The sequence below is a fragment of the Solea solea genome, chromosome 17 (genome assembly GCF_958295425.1).
Source record: "Solea solea chromosome 17, fSolSol10.1, whole genome shotgun sequence".
In the NCBI taxonomy this organism is placed as follows: domain Eukaryota; kingdom Metazoa; phylum Chordata; class Actinopteri; order Pleuronectiformes; family Soleidae; genus Solea; species Solea solea.
This window is the reverse complement of record NC_081150.1, coordinates 7258437-7278732: the sequence shown is the minus strand read 5'-3', so window position 1 is coordinate 7278732 and position 20296 is coordinate 7258437. Positions and strand designations below refer to the sequence as shown.

General features: G+C 41.6%; 2 protein-coding genes across 3 annotated transcripts in view; both read right to left on the bottom strand.

Moving 5' to 3' along the window:
* Positions 1–1849, bottom strand: part of evlb (Enah/Vasp-like b) — a 43283-nt gene extending 41434 nt beyond the window's left edge. Inside the window, exon 1 of the mRNA XM_058614264.1 lies at positions 1619–1849. Within this exon, the coding sequence (XP_058470247.1) occupies positions 1619–1623 (5 nt within the window). The 5' untranslated portion in view covers positions 1624–1849. The remainder of the gene's footprint in view (positions 1–1618) is intronic.
* A 2020-nt stretch (positions 1850–3869) lies between these two features.
* Positions 3870–13184, bottom strand: LOC131443777 (echinoderm microtubule-associated protein-like 1). Of its 2 annotated transcripts, none has more exons than XM_058613728.1 (7): positions 12710–13184; positions 7605–7805; positions 6687–6816; positions 5826–5927; positions 5102–5130; positions 4965–4991; positions 3870–4727 (listed from the first exon to the last, which is right to left on the bottom strand). In XM_058613728.1, the coding sequence occupies exons 1-7, from the start codon at positions 12867–12869 to the stop codon at positions 4447–4449; spliced, it is 930 nt and encodes a 309-aa protein (XP_058469711.1). In that variant the 5' UTR covers positions 12870–13184; the 3' UTR covers positions 3870–4446. The 2 variants fall into 2 exon arrangements, with proteins under 2 accessions (XP_058469711.1, XP_058469712.1); XM_058613729.1 differs by lacking the exon at positions 12710–13184 and adding an exon at positions 9244–9716.
* Between the last annotated feature and the right edge of the window lie 7112 nt (positions 13185–20296).

Here is a 20296-nt window from a genome sequence, read left to right as displayed (position 1 = left end):
AAGTCTATCAGCAGACAGCTGGTCAGGGTGGTCTACTTCAAAACACACACTCTGCATGGTTGTACCTTTTAGTTTGCCATTATTTTATGGATAAAATGCAGTGGATCCATGCAGGATCAAGCTCATCTTGTTTTTGTTTTTTTACTTTCTTTGTAATGCAAGAATAAAGATAAGTACAGTACATGCTAAGATTGAATGAGTTTTATCCTAGAAACAAAAAAGTATAGTAAAGTTTATCAGACATAAATCTTCTGTTGCTCATCAATGCCATTCACAGGGGAAACAGAGCAGCTGCCGACATCTGGACAAAATTGATAATAGATTAGTTTAATAAAATGAATAAACTAGAAAACATTAACTGACTTTAATGAAGCGAAACTGACAGCAGCACCACAATTATTGCTTTTAAAGACGTGTATCTTATTTGTTTATTAGTGGAAATTAACTTTTATGCCCTAAATGGAAAAAACGTCATGAGGTATTTTGCCTAATTTGCCATTTACCAGGCTACGGCAGCTTACATGAGTGTAAAGAGCCTTACTCAACAGCACATCATGTCATTGACAAATGTGTTGAAGCAGAATTTTATATATAAAATAACTGCCAGATATTGCAAGTTATTCTGGAAAAATGGGCAGACACTTTTTTACTTTTTTTTAAAAGACACTTTTAAGCAAAAAGGGTTGAGGGTTAGGTGAAAAAGAGTTAATAGTCAGAAAACAACAAATACAGATAACTGAGTACAGAGTAGAAAGGACAGAGGCAGCAGAGAGAAAAGCAGAACAGCAGGAAGGTGATAAAGTGATTAAACACTGACCAACAGAATCCAACAGAACACACACACACACACACACACAGGTTTTAGTGCCAACAGCTCCCCCCTGTTTGTGGAGAGCCTGTGCCAATATCAGCTGCTGGAGCCCCGCCCACACTGCGTGGCAGCAGCAGCCTGATTGGCTGCACCGCTGGAACCAGGCAGTAACACCTCACCTCATAGGCTCTTGCACTCAGCCAGTAACAGCCAGCGCTTGCGTCACTGACGGAGCTGCGTCTGGATGCTGTGGCAGTGAATACTCTCAGCTGATTGGCCCACAGTTGAGGTGTGTGTGCGCGCGTGCATGGTCTCAGCATCATGGGTGTGCGCGCACATGGAGGTGTGTTGAAGTATATATAAACACGTGTGCTGGTCACTTTATAAACGCAATGGCAGCATCTCTGCAGCAATTAAGCATCATCATCATCATCATCATCGTCATCATCCTGATATCAATTAAGTCTGGTTTCCATGACAACGCCTCTCATCCGCTCTGCAGACAGCCTCCACGTGACAGAGCTGGAGTCAGAGACACTGTCCTGTCTGTCTGTGTTTGTGTGTGAGCATCACACCTTCACACACACAACAGGTGGCCGCTCCGTGGACGCGCGTGTTTCCTGTGACACATCACAGGCCTGTGATTGAAACTGCGTAAACACGTGAGCTAATAGGATGCTTTGGATTATCTCGATATATTCTTTAATATGCCAGATTAATACACAGTGTATCCACAGCTGTGCAGGATCAGGATTTTTCCTACTGCGCTTTGTTTTTTCCAGCAGCAACGTCCGTGTTTGTGCTTACCTCATCGTCCCCTCCACGACGTCTCACCGGGATGAATAATGTTCTTATCGCGTCAGTGCTGCTGTGTCTCCTCCGCTCCAGTTAAAAATAAACCAAAAAGATCCAGTTCCAACAGAAGCAGCTGCAGCTGCAGCAGCTGCGAACGAGCTGCTGCTGCTGGGTGAGGCAGATGTTGGAGGCTGGAGAAGGCGACAGGGTGTGGAGAATGCTACACGGGTGTCCACAGTTTTCAGGTCTGTCTTCTTTATATATATATGGATATATATTTTAAAAAAAAACAAAAACAAACGCTCTCCGGTGCTCGTCAGGCGGCTGCTGCTTCTGGTGAGGCCATTTCAGAGAGAAGCACGCGGCTGTCCGAGGCACGAGGAGCCGCCGGGAGGATGTGAGGAGGGAGCGTGTGACAGCTGCTGCTGCTGCTGCTGCTGAGGTGCCATCTTTTCCTTAATTCTGCCACTGGGAGGCTGGAGAGTGAGAGAGAGAGAGAGAGGGAGAGAGAGAGAGAGAGGATGCACATTAGCGCCCCCAGTCTGGGGACACTGTCACTGTCATGAATTGTGTTTGAATTTACTCCCTCATAACTATGCATATCATTTTTATACTATGTTCAAACATTGCAGGTTTAAAGCTGTTATTTTAAACATTTAATGCCTCTAAATTGTTACAGGTTTTCATCATCATCAGCAGCAGCAGGGGTCTGTTTTGCTTCATGCAATGCAGTGTTGTGATGTAACAAAATACAAATACTTTGTTACTGTACTTAAGTACAGAATTAATGTATCTGTACTTTACTTTGTGATTTGTATTTATGGCAACTTTTACTTTTACTCCACTACATTTCCTCTAACTATCTTTGTTACTTTGTAGTTATCTTTGTCGTTACTACCAAATAATAATCAGAAGAAGAAGAGTTGGTATTATGGTCTGTATTTATAGAGAGCCTTTCTCGTCTTTATGAGCTGCTTTACACTACAGTTTTCACCCATTGAAGTGCTGCAACATGGGGTTAAGTGTCTTGCTCAAGGACACATATAGACTAGCAAAGCCTGGAATTGAACCTACACTTTTACTTCTAAGTACATTTTATATCAGAAAATTACTTTGATCCTTAAGTAAAGTAAATGTACATATATATGTGTATATATATATATATATACTTTAAGACTTTTACTTCAGCAATATTATAAAAAAGTGAATTCAACTTCTACCTTTTTTGAAAGAATATATTCATTCAAGTGTATCTGTTACATAGATGGAGATAAAACATAAACGATGTTTTATCTCCACACGAGGGCGCTGAGGCTGAGTAAACATACAGTACTCACTTCATGCACTTGTACAAACAACGCAGTTCCTTTATCAGTGGTTGGGAGTGTGTGATACATTGACAGGGGGTTTGGGAAATATTTTCAGATGAAACCTTTAAAATTGTTACACAGAATATAGGTCTACATTTTTACCCTTGAGCTGTGCCTGGAATACTCTTGATATACTATTGATGTCCAAAAAAGCTCCAAAAAGAACCTCTTTTCACTCACTGTGAAACATCAACTAACAACAACACCAGAATGTGGAAACCTCAGAAAGCATAGGTCGCCAAAGCACCTTCATGAGCATACATAGAGCTTCACTCAGCTCTTCTGAACATCATCTCGTGGAGTTTTACTCACCAGCACCAGTGGAAAACCAACCGCTCACAGCTCCAGGATTTGCCAGCGCTTTTTTGGCTCTCTGTGGCGCTGAAAAGGTCGTGGCACATGATATGATTGTCAGCAGTTTCCAGCTCATCAAAGTGTTCATTGTCCTTAAAGAGTCCTGCAGTCACTGTTCCCGTCATCAGAGAAGTGCTTCGCCGTCTGATTTTTGGCCAATTGGTTGCAATAGTGCCAGAACTTGGTTTAACTTCTGCCAAGTTATAACCACACTGTACACACACACACACACACACTCACCATAAAAACAAGTGATCAGAACACAAGTTGTTTATTGTTTTTTTTTCCCCACCAACTACTGGCATCTACTACAAAAACTTGAACCATCACAACAGATCTGGAGACACACACACACACACACACACCCACATCAAACACAGTTTCCCTCACACATCACTACAGTCTACTACACATCCACACACACACAGTCAGCCTGTTTACAGCGAACACAGGCATTCACTGAAACAAGATGCAAGTACTAGCATGTGAGAAAAGGATCTATGTGGTCTAAAAAAAACTCATAACGGTCCAATGAGTGAGTGACATCTAATGGTGAGACTGCAGACTGCAACAAATACAGGACTCATGTGCTCACGCCTCTCTTTCTCCAGCACGTCAGGGAACTACGGTGGCCTTTACATACCAATAAGTATGTGGTTCTGCTGTAAAAAACATGGTTTAAGTACAAACAAAAGGTTTATTCTAAGGCTATGAAAAAAGTATACATTAATACAATACAATACATGTAGAGTAGTACATTTCAGTCAAAAAAAAACCATCCTAAATAGTACACACTGGACCTTTCACGCGATTCCTCAAATAAATATTTATAAAAAATATATGACTGCCATAAAACACTGAACTTGTTTTTTCTTTTTAAAATGGAAGTGCTTCGAAATGTCGTAAGTGCTCATGTTTGTACCCAAACACAACAAAGTCAGAGTGACCCCTAGAGGAAAAACAACAACAGTCACTGCAGTGAGAGACGCAGCTCCTTCATCACTGACATCAACACAGAGCCTTGTTTATTCAACAGTGGAATAAATGATGCATTTGCAGCTTTGTTTCACTTGAGTTTGGGTTCACAAACTCTGTCGGGGGCAAATCTGTGTTTACTCAGTAACAAATCTGAAAGTAGTGGCTGGGCGACTTGACGGGGCTCCTGTAGCTGGAGGTTTCCTGCTGTGTGGAGTGACTGTGGGTGGATTTCTTCAGGTTCAAGGTCAAGGACGGTGGTGGCCTCCTTGTCTCCTTCTTGCTCAGTTTCTCCTTCCCCTGTGCGGCGGTGTTGGTAGCGGCTGCTGGGCGGCTGTTTGCCGGCACCGCCGACGTGGATTTGGCCGTCTCAGAAGACCCAGTCTTTCTTGCTTGGGGGCTCAGATAGATCTGCATAGTCACTAAGTGAAGTGGTGAAATGAGGTGAGGAGGATGAGTGAACAGACGAAGAGGAGATTGTGTGGACATTTGAAGAAGGAGCAGGGGGTGGGGGGAAAAAAAAGTTGCAGGGAGGGGGGAGGGCAGACATGCAAATAATGGTGAGATGTGAAAAGAGGAACAAGTGTAAAATAATGGATCTCGATATCACGTGACGTCATGAGTTATGCATTTGCTGTGTCGTCAGGGGCGACGCCTACCTTTGCAGTGTGTCACACGCCTTGACCCTAGTCCCAAAAAACAGAGACGTTAGATTATTTTGCATGAAGTAGTTTTATCCCGTCACTTATGTATAGTATAGTATCTTTAATAAAGGCCTGGACAGCAGCTCTCTTACCTGCACTTCCTGCAGCCTCCTTGGACTGGCTGTTGTTATAATAAGAAAGAGAGGAGATGTAGGGATGCAGACAGTAAGAGGGAAAGTCAGTTTCAATTACTCTTTTTTTTGTGACCTAATTATTATTTTGTTCACATCACCCACATGATGTGGCACACATACAGTACATATATCATTATAAGACAACAATCATAAATGCACAAATACTATAAAGGACAAAAAGAGAGGAAACCTGCCTCTCATTTTGGGGATTTTCGTTTACACTGTGACACTATATTCTATACGGATTGAAAGGCGGGTCGGACCCCATTCAGACCTGCTGTCCTCAGTGATCCAATCACATGCAGACTTTACTGTTCACACCTGGCATTAAAATGTGTCTCCTGTGTCCACATGTGATCAGATCTTGCCTCCCCCGCGCCCTATGTTAAAATACACGTGAAATCAGTGTTAATACTGGGGTGGTGGAGGCAGCCTCCAGTGTGTCCTGAGGATGGATTTTATTCATGCAGCTTAGGAATGTAACCACACACGTCCTCAAACCACCTCCACATGTGATCAGATCTGAGCACGCATTCAGTGTTCAGACCTGTACTAAGTGTGATCTGCACATGATCAGATGTTAATACCAGGTCTGAACAGGGTCTATCAGGCACAATTGAATGGTAATGTACAGTATATAGGGATAATGGGGAGGGTTATAAACGCAGGATCAGCCTCTCACCCTTCCTGGGCTTTTTTACACGTGGATGCTGCAGATGTGGGTCGTGTCTTGGCAGTTTTACATGCACTGTCCTTCACACTGCCTGCTGGACTCCTCACACCACTGCAAGGAAAAAGAAAACAAGTACTGCATGATCATTGAGTCAACAAGGGACACTTCAGTCTAACAATGAAAGGGCAATCTTAAGTGAATGGAGGTTCACTGTGTCCCACTGCTGCAGGATTAGCACACGCACGGAGCAAAGATGAAACCTATCATACTTTCTGACTAATGTGATCTAATGGCAGTGTCATTTGAAAGGTAATTGGGAGGAAGGGATGTGCCCAAAACGCTCCGTGTCGGAATAATTATCCAGAATCCACGTGCAGTGTGTCTTGGATAATGGGGGGTGTCTCCACATGAGGTGATGGTGAGAGGGAGAGCCTGTGAGCTGCTTCATTAAAGGTGTTTAACATGTTTAAGATGTGTGCGGCAGGTCCGTCACCCGGCCCTGATGTGTCAGAGATGACAGGAGTGCAACCACTTTTTCTGAAAACAGTCACTGTTTAACACCTTTTTGCTTGACTGTGCCAATGATGACTAAGACCGTGTATCAGTTGTCTGAATAAACAAAGAGCATCATCAAATCAGATTTGTCTCCATTTGTCTGTGCACACAACAGAAGTGTGAGACAGATAAGAGACTCATTTCTGAGATGTATTTAAACAGGCGGCTGCATGACCGACATCCCAATTACATAAGGTCTAGGTCGAGTGTATGTTCTGTGTTTGTGTAGTTAAATAAAAGGAAATAGACATTTGTAAATATGATGTTATATTGTGTGTGACTGAGACTGTCCCATGAGATCTCTCAGTGATGTACCTGCGAGGTGGTACTGGGCTGTAGTTCCTGGCTGTAGGGCTGGAGGGCAGTGTGGTGCTCTTCTTCAGGGAGGCAGAGCTGTGGGTCACCATGGGCGGTCTAGAGGGCAGAGCCAGAGATACTGGCCTGGCTGTGGGAACACACACACACACACACACATTGACAGATGTGTTTGTATATAGTGTAAAGGGATATAATCACATGGTTTATTCAGATCAGAGTCATTTACTTTAGCCTCTGTTTGGGGTGAGTGTTTGTTTCCTGCACAAATAAATCATCCAATATTTGGAATTGAACTATGTACATATTTCATTACATGCATTCTATATGTGGCATGCGTCAATGGTCATGTAAAATGTACATTTTGTGGATTTCCCCAGATATATAGAGTATATCTTGTATTTTTATGTGCAGTGGAGCAAAACTCCCATGATTCGTTGTTATTACTGTAACATAAACAATAAGATTGATGAAACAATATTGGGCTCAAAATGAAGAAGACTGTTTGTTGCAGAATTATGACAAAGTATTTTTCAACACCATGCACTTTCACCATTAATCATTTCTTGTTTTCATATTTATTTGCTTTAAATGCATCATTTATCTCAATAAATAATATACATGCATTTCCATATATAAATATGCACTGGTGATGAAACACTGACAAGTATAGTACATATGTGGCTATTCAATATTGCTGATTAATTGCGCACAGTCAGGTTCTAGACGCGTGTGTAAGACAACAATCAAGCATTTCTCCAGTAATGATGTCAAAAGCATCAATGAGCCATAAAATAACAATATTCTTTTCGATATAGATGAAGTGCAAGTCTACCAAATAAAAGCCTCTGTGTTCTTATCGACATTATGTCACATCTGCAAACACAAAGATGTGGATAATGAAAACAAGCCACTCACGTTTAGCGCCTGGTGCTTTCCTGGCAGCAGCAGCAGAGGCAGAAGCTGCCTGGTGCTCCTCAGAGATGTTGAGCCTCTTGAGGACGTCAGCCAGAGTCATCTTCAACAGCTGGATTTCATCCTCCTGCATCTGCATCCTCTGCTCCAGGTAGGTCAGCCGGTCAGCCACATCCAGACCACTGGCTAGTGAACTGTGGTCATCTGAAGGAGGAACAGAGGACAACAGCATGTGTTGTTAGGATAGACCTGGTAGTGTTCAAACCATGGATGTAAATGCATAGATTATCACCTGAAAACAGGCTCCTATTGGATAAAACTACATGTCAATCACATTATTTCCCCCCGTTTAGAAGACAATAGACGATAAAGTATGGTACATACATATGTGTGGACACTATATGTGACATATTTTATCGTCTATTGTCTTCTAAATGGGAATTTTCTTTTACAACATTAGAGAAGCTGAAACTAGCATTTCAGTCCATTAGTCTTATTTCCACATTGACTTCCATTCAAATAGACAGCAGAGTCGCCCCCTGGTGGTTCTTGAATATGCTGCTACTTTCCGGGTTGGTCTCATCCAGCAAACCAGAAGACTGTGTCCACTTTTTTATTATCTATGTTCTGTGGTTTACACCAAGACAAAGATTACGTTGTGTTTTGTTTACATGACATGACACAAATGATGACAACGCTGCAGAGTCACCTCCACTGGCTCCCTGTCAAACACCGCATCAACTACAAACTCCTCCTCTACACATACATGGCCATCCACAACCTTGCCCCTCCCTACCTGTCTGATCTCCTGCACGTCATCATCCCCACTCGTTCCCTCAGATCCTCCTCCTCCATCCACCTCTCTGTGCCCCCTGCCCGCCTCAGCACTATGGGGGGCAGAGCCTTCAGCCACTCTGCTCCTCAGCTCTGGAACTCACTACCACCTGACCTCCGTAACTGTGACTCTCTCCACCTCTTCAAATCAAGACTGAAAACTCACCTGTTCCGGACCACCTACTCCCTCTAACCCCCCCTGCTTTTACCGCCACTTCCCCAAAGTTATTGTGTTGATTTTATGTGCTCCTTTTTTGGTTTTTACGTAATTGTGTGATTTTAATTTTAATTCATCTTTCTTGTAAAGTGTCCTTGAGTGACCTGAAAGGCACTTTTAAATTAAATGTATTATTATTATTATTATTATTATTATTATTATTAATAACTGATGCTTTAAAGGCTGACGGTTATAACACACACACACACACACACACACACACACACAAGCACACACAGAGGAACACACACAAACACACACACACACACACCACACATAGAGAGGGAACAAAGCCAAGAAAGAAATGAATGTGCGAGTGACGCATGGTGAAACCACACCATAGTTTGGTGAGAGAACATCCTGAGCATGGAACAAATAAAAACTCCCCCAATCTCACAAGAAACTGAAATGTAAAAAAAAAAAAAAAAGGCAAAATGTTTCTACATTTACAATAAAATGAGAGCAAAACACTTTAGCGAGGACACTATTGTTTTACTGGTACTCTTTGTGGCAACAAGCAAAACTGCTTCAGCTGTTACACCAACATACTGTGTGGACACACTGTCCTTCAGCTGTAACAGAGGTGAATACCGTGGGAGACAGTGGACACGGACGAGGACGTCTTCCTCCTCTTCCTCTCCTCCCTCGAACACACTCCCTCGCTCCTCTTTCCTCCTCTCATACACGCTGGTTCTCCCTCCATCTGGCTGTGATCCACTGGTTGGTGTCCACTAAGATCTCATCTCCACACACACACACACACACACACACACTAACAGATGAGCCTCGCTGGTGTTTTGTCCATCTCTGTTTACAGCGTCCAGTCATGTGCAGCCGGGGATGAGGTGACTGATGTTTTCATCCTCTCACATTTCCTCACTGATCGCCTGACTGATGCATTGTGGGACGCAGAGAAGTGTGTGACAGAGCTTTAAGTCCTTTTTTGCTCAGGGTGTGTTTGTGTCATGTATGAAGGTGGGGGGACAGGGGGCGGAGTCAATTCAGCCTAAATTGTCTGTGCACATATGTGTGTGTGTGTACTTGTATGTGTCACCTCTTTAGGACCAGTAGTCCTCATAAAGACCAAAACCTGGTCCTAATGATGCAGAACTTCCTTTTTGAGGAACTATAGGTTAATGTTAGAGTTTAGGAATTAACTGGTTATAGTTAACTTTAGGGATATGGCTTTGGTCAACGCAGTGTCCTTGAAAGGATAGCTGCATGAGTCCGAGTGTGTGGGTCAGAGGGTGGGTGGGATTGTGTGCAGAATACCAGAATACAATGATAATCCCTCAGATTGAGCCTCTCTGACCCCGCCCACACACATAAACCCCATGTCATAGTGAGCCGCACAGAGGAAGCAGCAGTAATAAATCTAAAAACAAGGCCTGTCCCTGTGATGTGCTGCTGTAAACATCCTCTTCAGCCCCAGAGACACTGGACTATGTGTGTGTATATGTATACTCCAGTTTAATAATGTTTTTAATGTTCAACCACTTAAATGATGCGGTAATATATATATATATATATATATATTACCGCATCATTTAAGTGGTTGAACATTAAAAACATTATTAAATAGAGATAACTAGTACAATAAATGGATAGCTGGAAGTAATGGATGAATGGTTTAAGGTACATTGTCTAGAATTTATGGGGGAGTATATATATATACATATAGTAGAATATCATATGGGCAGTATGAACATGATCTTAACTGACTGAAAAATGTTGTAACCTGCACATTATTATTGTGCCCTTTTACATCATAAATGGTCTTGAGTGTCTATATGAGGCTTGTAAACGTGTTGTAAAATGAGTGTTCTCCAGTGTGACAATCGATTTTGTTCCCCTGTCCACCCCTTTGTGCTGTAAATCTCTTCAGATACGAGTAATTTCCTCCTGACAGTGATGATGCTGATGATGATGCTGATGATGATGCTGATGATGATGCTGATGATGATGTTGTCGGCAAAGACTCTCAGCATAATGAATCAAGCACACAATCAGCTTTAATCTGCCTCTGGTGGAGACTTGTGTGACTGTGTTGGCCTGTGATTTCCAGCATGGCTCATCTTGTCCTGGACGTGACATCATCCTCGTGCCATCTCCATACACCCCCCCCCATATGGGATTGGGATTAGAATAGCACATAATCCCAGTGCTGTAAAAGGGAATTAGCAGCCCACAGCTCAATCACTGCACTCACTCAGCGATACAAAGGGAGGTCATGCAATGTAAACACACACACAAACAAACACACACTCATCGAGTCTATTTAAACTGCCTGTGACTCACATACACACACACACAGAGTCAGGACGGTGATAACAGACTCTCAATTCACACACCTTTTTAACATCTTTGCCAAATTAAACGACATGAAGGCATAACTGCTGTGCAGAAAGAGTCGGTGGATGTTTTAATCTCTGCTCACAGATGGTGTTTCTTGAATGAAGATGCAGCATCTGTCTGCTCATATCAGTGCCGTGCAAAGCTGACACACACACACACACACATGCACGAGCAAGCCTTCACTTATTAGACCACTGAGATGAACATCCCTGAGGGGACACGGCGTTTCCCAAATCTCCTCAGCTACATTCCACAACACTTAGGGTGTGACTTTGTGGCGTCATGTGAGACACTGTGGACAGGTATGCAAGGCTGGCGTTTAATTTAACTTGTGTGCGCAACAACAAAAAAAAGATGCAGGCGCCTTGAAGCGACACGTGTTAATAATTCACAAACAGAGACAGATGGATTTTCACGGCAGCGTGTTTTTGAAGGGCTTTCGTGGTCAATTACAAATGTATTCTTGCCACAAATGACCAGTGCAAGGTTTCTGTGAGGTGTGTTCTGTGTTAACGTTACCCACAGGTTCATTTATTGATATAAAAGTGTCATAGAAACACACCTGTAATTTGAGTCTCAGAGTCAACTGGGGGGACTCAAATTTTAAGTTAAATGGAATGGAATTCAGCCATTGTTCATTTGATTATTTGTCCCGACTGTGACCTGAAAAAACTCTGTTCAAACTCTGTTCAAATCATCACATAAACACTGCGTTTACTGTCCTGTATGTCTGCCCAGTCTTTGATAATAACGGGACATTGTTGCTTCTCAGTGCAGATGTGTCTTCTTGTCATTAGGGGCCACTTGTTGCATCTGGTCGTCACTTTGTGTTTTTACTGCACATTCTCTGACAAATTCAACGTTTCAATATGCAGCCCTTTCACTTCTTTGAGCACCACTCTGCAAATCATGCAAAACTGTTTTCACAGCTATTCCTTTGCCAATGTGTGTGTGTGTGTGTGTGTGTGTGCCGAATTAGAAAAAGCTCCTTTAAATATAGAGAAGCAAGCAAAAAAATTGGCAACAATCAAATAAAAACGAATCTTTCTACATAAACACCACAAACAAGAGCACATTACATTACAGTATAGAAACAAAATGTAATAGTTTGGTTGTAAATATTGTAATGGGGAAGTAATAATACCATAATACCATCCAATTTCTACTGGAATTTCCAGCTCAGTAATAACAATGTTGACAGAAGGAACCTTAATTACACGGAGAAGTGCTGCGTTCTGTTCCATGTGCCCGTACTGAACTGGGTAAAAGGGTTTTTGTCCAATTCTGCACGGTTTGCATGGAATATGAGTTCATTTCACTGAACTCTTTCAAATCCAAACTGAGCGTTCTGAGAGGCCGACTCCACAGCGTTCACTTGTTTTTCATCATGTGCTTGTAAATGTTATCTGGATTCTATTTTATTTGTTTTCTGCTTGTGTTTCAAATGTGTAAATATGTAACTGTTGAGTGTTTCCTATTTGCCGCTGCCAAGGCGGGCCAAGGAGTCAAAACTGATAAATACATATTATTAAGTGAAATCTTTCATTTGATTACTATAGAAATAACCATTAAATTCATTACCACATCAAAATAATGTGACATTCTGCAAGTGTATTGTTACTGTCCTGTGTAATGTAAAGTGTTTTGGTGTGTCATGTGGATGAGCTGTCAGTTTAGCATCGACTGTCACTCACACTTGTACCTGTCATGAAGTCGGTGTCCGGTGCCAGCAGTGAGTCGCTGTGGTAGCTCTCCTTCAGTGAGGGCCTCCTCAGCAGGCAGTGGGTCGTCTCCTCCATCCCCAGTCCCTGGTCCACCAGCTCGTCCATATGCGTGTCCTCCTGTGCTGCGTCAGCTGCCATGGTCCTGACAGACTCTGTCCGAGTGATCCTCTGCACGCCTGCTGAGTCTGGTCCGCTTCACTGCTGAGATAATTCACCTCCACTAAACCACCTCTTGTTTTTTTTCCTCCCCCTCTCTCTCTCTCCCCCCCACTGTCCTGGTCTGGTAGGGTGATGTCACTCAGAGGACAGATTAAAGACCTGCTAAGCCATCTGAAGCCCAAGGAAGGACAAGACTGCAGGACAGAAGGAGTCTGTGGCGAGGGTGTGTTTGTGTGTGTCTCGTACACATGGATGGATCAGAAGGAAACGAGCCCATCAGCACAAACCGGTTTAAAGCCTTTGAGTCTGAAACAACAGCAAACAATTCAATAATTGTTGTTCTTTTATGGTGTCGTTTTGTCTTCCTTTTGGACATGTAATGTCTTTCTGTGATTGTTTTGTGTCAGACATTTTAATTCCCCTTTTGTCCCTCTTTGTACCTCTGCAAATGAGATTGTGTTTTCAGTGCCGTTTGTCTGCCTATTGGCAGGATTACTCCAAAAATACTGAACCAATTTCCATGAAATTATGTGGAGGGGTGCGTGAGCCAAGGAAGAATCCATTACATTTTTGTAGCAGGGGGTTCGATATCAGACTTACAAAACTGGGTGTTTTAACTAGAAGCTAGAAGTTGTGCTTATTTTGGTACATGTGTGTCTCCTACTGGTATTTTTCTGTATTTAATCATTTTTTTCAGTCTCATTGTGATCATTTTGTGTGTTTGTTTTGTACATCTCTGCGGTCATTGGCAGTGGTGGTTCATATAAGTCAACATTCACTTCATACAGATGGTCAGAAGGTCAGTGTGTCTTCAATCAACATGCAGACACAATGTAATGTAAAGTTTTGGTCCCATCAGGAATATTGGTCAGTATTAATACCAGAAAAAGGATAACAGATATAACCCAACTGATAAATAGATAATACATATACTTAATACAGCAAATACAGAAAATAATCAGCAGAATTGCTGTTGTTGTTTGATAATCCGTCCACACTTCACAAAGGGTCAGGGAAGCCTCAGACAGGGAAAACACTTTCACATTAAAGACCTCAAAATAACTTCCTGAAAGATAAGTTGCATAACAACCAAGCAGCAACCGAGCAGCGACTGCTCCGAGGAGTAAAGCAATGAGTAACAATTACTGACCTGTGTGCTTAGAAAACACACTCCTGCCTAAAGAGTGCGACCGTGCAATTTGCTGTTGCAGCCAAGCACACAATTACACCCCCCCAAAAGAGCTTACATCAGGCTACCATGTGGTGCGTCCAGCCCTGATGTACTGTAAGGATGATGAGATTCAGAGATTAGGGAGCAGAACTTGATTAATTACAGTCATCAGGAGGACAATAAGCCGGACGTGGTAATTAGACCAACAGAAGAAGAGAAAGACAACAGCGGCAGATGAAAAGCCAGTTAGACGATCGTGTCTCCCACAGTGTAAGCCAGGTTTCTATCTATTCTGCAGTCGCTGCACTGTTTCCGTCTCCAGCAGATGCTTCTCTCTGCTGATCTGTCAAGTCAAAGCCTTCTCGCAACATAGAGGAACTCCATTTTTCCCCTCACGATATAAAACGAAAATTGCTTTCTCTCTATTGCCTACATTCATTCTCCTGACATTTCACAAGTAAAAGACGGTAAATCATGGTTAAACCACAGCTGCTGATCATAGTGTGCAGGACACGTCTCATGTGAATGCAAATGTACTCATTCTCATGTCTGTGTTTGCATTTCAGAGGTGGAAGTAGATGGTTTGTAGTAAATAGAAAAAAAATTAAAAAAACACCTAGTACATATTCCATCTCCAGATTTGTATCATATTGATTTTCAGCAATGCAGCTACAGTGACATACAGTACACTAACATATGATTCTGATGACGCTACTTTATTACAACATGACACAATAAAACATATAACCACAATGATGAATTTTGCCTGTTGCTTTTAAATTAAAAAAAAATTGGAATTTTACTTCTTTTTTTTTGGAAGTACTGTACTTTTACAATTAATGATGAGGACAGAGGACAGGTGAATGATGACAGGTGAATTGGTGCTAATTAAGGTCCCTGAGATAGTGAGAGAGTTGAAGCATTTGTGACCTTTGACCCTTTATTTTGTAAAGGTTTGCCTTTAATTAAAAACAATGCATGTGAGATTTGTGTTCCCTCGTCCTTTGTGCACGGCCCCAGAATGAAACCCCAACCTCGTTACAAAAGTAACTTTTACTCCGAGTACATTTTAAACAAGTTACTTTTTTTACTTAAACTTGAGTAAATTGTTAGACCAGTACTTTTACTTGTACTTAAGTGAAATCTTATCAAAATAGTCGTACTTTAACTTGCATTAAGTCTCTGCATATATGGATTTTAAGATGTTCTTTTGCTTTAAGGTCAACTAATAATCTTGTGGCTGCCTTTACACCTGTGGAACATATACTGAGGTCCAGTGGTGTATGGCGTGTGTGTGTGTGTTTGTGTGTGTGTGCGTGTGTGTGCATGCTCGACATTCCTGCTGCTCTGAAGCCTGAACTTGGGATAAAGTCCACAGACAGATAACGTCTGTGCTGACAGGAAACATCAGCAGAGGGAAACACTGGTGCGGAGCAGGACTGTGTTAACATCTACATCCTGTCAAACAAACGTTAGCAGACACACGGCTTCATGTGTATGTAGGTCACGCAGTGTCTGACCCTGACCTCTGCTCTGCCTACAACTGACTCACTACTGACCTCCTGTGGAAATTGTCTTGCATAACAACTGGTTACTTGAGGAAGTTCACCCGACTTCCTGAACTTGAACACATGCAGGAAAAACTGTGCATCGTGTTGACAAGAAACATTGGTGATACAGTCACTGATGTTGGAAGAGTCTCTGGAAACAAAACAACCTGTTGGAGGGAATTCAAAGATTTAAGATGGAACAAGCATATAGGTCACTTAAAGATACATTATTTTACAAGTTTGAATAAAACACAGACGCAATATTCACAAAGGACTTAGATTTTATAAATATTCTTTCAATGGAACATTAAATCAGTAGGGATGTTATCATAATAATTCTTCAAAAAAAAACAACAAAAAAACAAAATCCAAGCGATTTTCAAAGAGCGTAACAAAGTGACGATAATCTGATACACACATTGCTTCTCTACTCCAAAAATATCTAAACTCTTTACTCTATATATCCTCAGGTTTTTCCAAATATATCAAAATATATGTCGACAACAAGCGTCAATAACAGACCACACAAAAAGCAGTATCTCATGAGATGGTCGGGTGCGTACACACACTTCCTGTGTAGCACTCAAAAGTGTTTGACCTCTGCCTCTATACATACACAGACCCTACCGTCTCCTAATTGCTGGCCATGCCCAGTTGTCATGGTAACTAATGATGCAACTATGTCCATGCAAAGCTGCTAGGAAATCAAGTTACATTCAGTCTAGTCCGTGCTTTTCGCAGGACTGACGCTGGGGAGGATGAAGTTCTCTCTCAGTAACCAAAAGATTTAAAAGAAAAGAAAAAAAGAAAAAAGCAAGGCCATACGATGAGTAAAGGAATCTGCTGAACAGAACTGAGACGTGGCCATGAGACACACAAAGGATTCCTGCCCTCTACGGGTCAAACACCGTCAATGCACATCTGGAAGAGAGGCAGCAAGTGGCCGGCTGACGAGGATGGTGTGAGGAGCATCTCAGTAAACCATTTAAATTCATAAGTTTCCTCTCAGCTCACTGACCAACCTTCTTTTATGGCTCAGATAAGGAAATTAGGTGGAGGTGAGGAAGGGTGTAAACAATTATGTTAAAAAAAAAAAAAACACTTCTCTAGGAATATCCATGTTTTGTTTGGACCCTAAATAAAAGCAATTGTGCACAAGAAATAATTACAATAAATAAATAAATACAATTATATACATGCCCCAACCTCGCTAGTAATATTTAAACAGTTAAAAAAAAGAGACATTTAACTGTCTAATTTTTATATTTTATCAATATTTATAAGGCCCAATTTCTAATTTAAAGTGTGTACTAATTCCCTCACAAGAAAATTTGAGTAGTAGTTTCTGTGAACTTGAGCCCCTGTGCACACCACTGCAGTCCATCGCTCCTGACAGATGATGAAAACTCAAACACTGGGGCTAAACTGGTCTTAGATCAACGCCTGAGACGATCTTCTACCTGGAGATCGGGGGACGCGCCGCCGCCACCGCCTCAGAGCAGCTCTGTCTCCACTAACGGAGGACAAATCGCTAAAAGCTTCGGTGACCACACTGCCATTCTCCCAAATGTCACACTTCAGGTCAGTCAGGTTTGAGCAGCAGAGCTCAGAGTCCTGCAGGTCTCAGGTTAAATGTGAGGGTTCATGTCTGTGACGTCAGCTCTGCCTGGGTGTGACAGACGCATATAAACAATAATATAAAGTCAACAACATTTACATCTTTGTCAAACAACCACCGCCACTCAGTCATCTCATCTCTACACGCACATAAATTACAAATAAAAAAAAGAAATCATCTCAATCCTGGCGAACAAAGATATAACTCATCATTTCGACACAGTATTTCCAAATAAGTTAATTTGAAACCATAATATATTGTACTGTTTACTCCATTTAAATATCTTGCTCTTATTTTAAATAGAATTATTACAGATCTTGCAAAAATACTACACTGTGCATTGGCTTGTTTTTAGAGTGCCCGGTGCTTCCTGGGTTCAGATATGTACACTTCAAAAGAAAGTTTGATGGCATCAACTCCCTTCACTCTTTCATTTGGTCAAATCTCAATTAAATCCCTGTGATTCATTCTTTTCTTTTCTTTTTTAAATTAATAGTAATAATAATAGTGTAATAATGCATATTCCTTTTTCCAAAAATATTAGGTCTAAAAATATATTGCATATGCCATCTTAGGAAATCCACATAATAAAATATTCTTAACAAGGAGAAATTGTAAAGTAGGAGAATATATATTAATTCTTCGAAGAATCTGGGTGTTAATAGAAATTAAACTAATGAGCAGGAGGATTTGAGGATTTTTCTTTTGTTTCGTTCTGTTTGCTGCTCAAATAGAGAGGGAAAAGTTAAAGATGGCTTTAGGGTGCAGAAAAGTTTTCCGTTTATTTTTTTTAGGACGTTAAAGATCGGGGGCGTTTGCTGTGTAGGAAAGCAATCGGGTACTCTTTATAATTTTGGTAACACTTTACATTACAGTTAACAATGAATAGTGTGGTGACAACTTTGTAATAGAGACGTAATATCTTATATAACCATGTAACATGTGGTTATTACAAGTAGTAGATAGTATAACCATAATATTACAAAACTCTTACCACACTATTATTATATTCTTACTGTACTGTAATAAAATGCGTTACCATGTTTCTTTTCCTAAAAGGGTACACACACTCTGACACTGCTAGTCTTCTGAGTGACAGTACAAACACTTGCAGGATAAAATGCAATGATAGAGTTGGGTTTGAAAGCTCCCACAACTCAATTATTATTATTAATAATAATAATAACAATAATAATAATAATAATAATAATGATAATCAACCCCCACCCTCGCTCTCACCCGCCCTGCAAACCAAACGCACGTCTAACACGGTGCTAAGTTTGTCATTCCGACGCCTCTTTGAAAAACCTAAAATAAAAAAAATCACATCGACCATGTGAATACATACTACATACTTACATTATATGTTGTATATTTATATAAATATGTCAGAGCTGATTGAGAAATCAAACGGAATGACTGGTAATAAACATACTGTATACTGTATGCGTATACTGTATAGATTCAACAGGTTGTGCATAAAGTAACTGAACACACGGGCAAACTCAGACATCCACAGTTTGCACTGACAAAAAGCAGCCATGACATCGTTACTGTTTCCTTCTCTACAACACACACGCACGCACACACACACACACACACACACACACACACACACACACACACACACATGATAAACACTATGTTCCCCCAGGACAATATTAGTAGGAAGAAAAGAAAAATGTCTGTGGTTATCGAGGAATGGATTAGTGCAATATAATAAGGGAACCAGGGCCAACAAGATGCAGAAGTGTGAGTAGGGGGGGGGGGAGGAGGAGGAGGAGGAGGAGGAGGAGACAGGGACTGTGGCTTGTGTGACATCCTTTGGTTTGTCTTTGGGGTAAGAAAAAAAAACAACTCAGCGTGGGTGTCGAGTTAGAACGGGTAGAAGAGACATTTCCCACATGTGGTGGCACTTCAGGATGCAAGGTGAGCAGCTCGAGCAAAGCAGGTCAACGACGTTAAGAAGCACTCCGTGTTTGTAACCAGTGTAGCGCTGCGACCATCCATTCATCATTTTTCACCGTGCGACTCATTTTTTAAGCAAAACTATTAATAAAAGATGTGAAAAGTTGATGTTTTTCCTGTTTTTACCTCATAGTAAAAAAACTAAACACCTTTGGGTTTTTGAACAAGACACTTTGGGTTGTCGGGAATTATAATAACAACCATATTTCATTATGCGTGACACGGCGATGAATATATTCATTAGTTGCAGCCCTACACCGGTGCATTTTCGATGCTCCTCCTGCGATTGTATCACAGCTGTCAGTTGATCAGTAAACTAAATCCTATTTCTTGGGGCAACAGTGAATCCATTCAACCTCCTCGTCAAATGTGGTGGGACTAGCTGCCTAAAGTTCTACCTGCAAGTCATAAGGCAAATCACAGGGAACAACAAAGGTGAAAAAAACAACAACAACAAAACCACTGAACAATGTCCCTCCTCTTGATGAGCCTAAGGAGCCCCTCCACTCTTCAGTGAGGGCTCTCTCCACTGGAGCCTTAAAAGAGCATCTTTTGAAAAAAGGTCCTGTGGGGATTTCTGTGTGTTCTTATAATGAGTTTAGAGCCATTTTTAGTGTCCTAACCCCAAAGATAAAGATGCCCTGATCGAGAGTAGAGTCTGGTGAGGAGAGGCCTCTCTCACCATCAGGTACAGTAATTTTAGGTAGCGCAGAGCATCTCTGAAGATGTCAGTGTCCGTGTGCTGTGGCACACAGGAGAGAGGAAGCGGGGCGAGGTAGCCGCGCTTCCTCTAAAGCTGCTTGTTTGGTTTGATTGCCTGAAAGCCTCCTAATAAAAAAAACAAAAAAACATCACACATACGTCACAGTTATCCATTGATCTGTACTGACAATACTCACTCTTACACACGCACACTCACACTCAAATCAGGGCAAACGAGATGACACTCTCCATTAGCTGCTCGGACAAGACAGCGCAAGTTGGTCGCCCCCTGGAAGCACCTTAGCAACAGACCATCCTTGAGCCACTGGCTTAAAAATGGAAAACAAACACAACTGTTGTGCTAAGATGCTTAGGGGGAAACATGGTCCTGACAGCA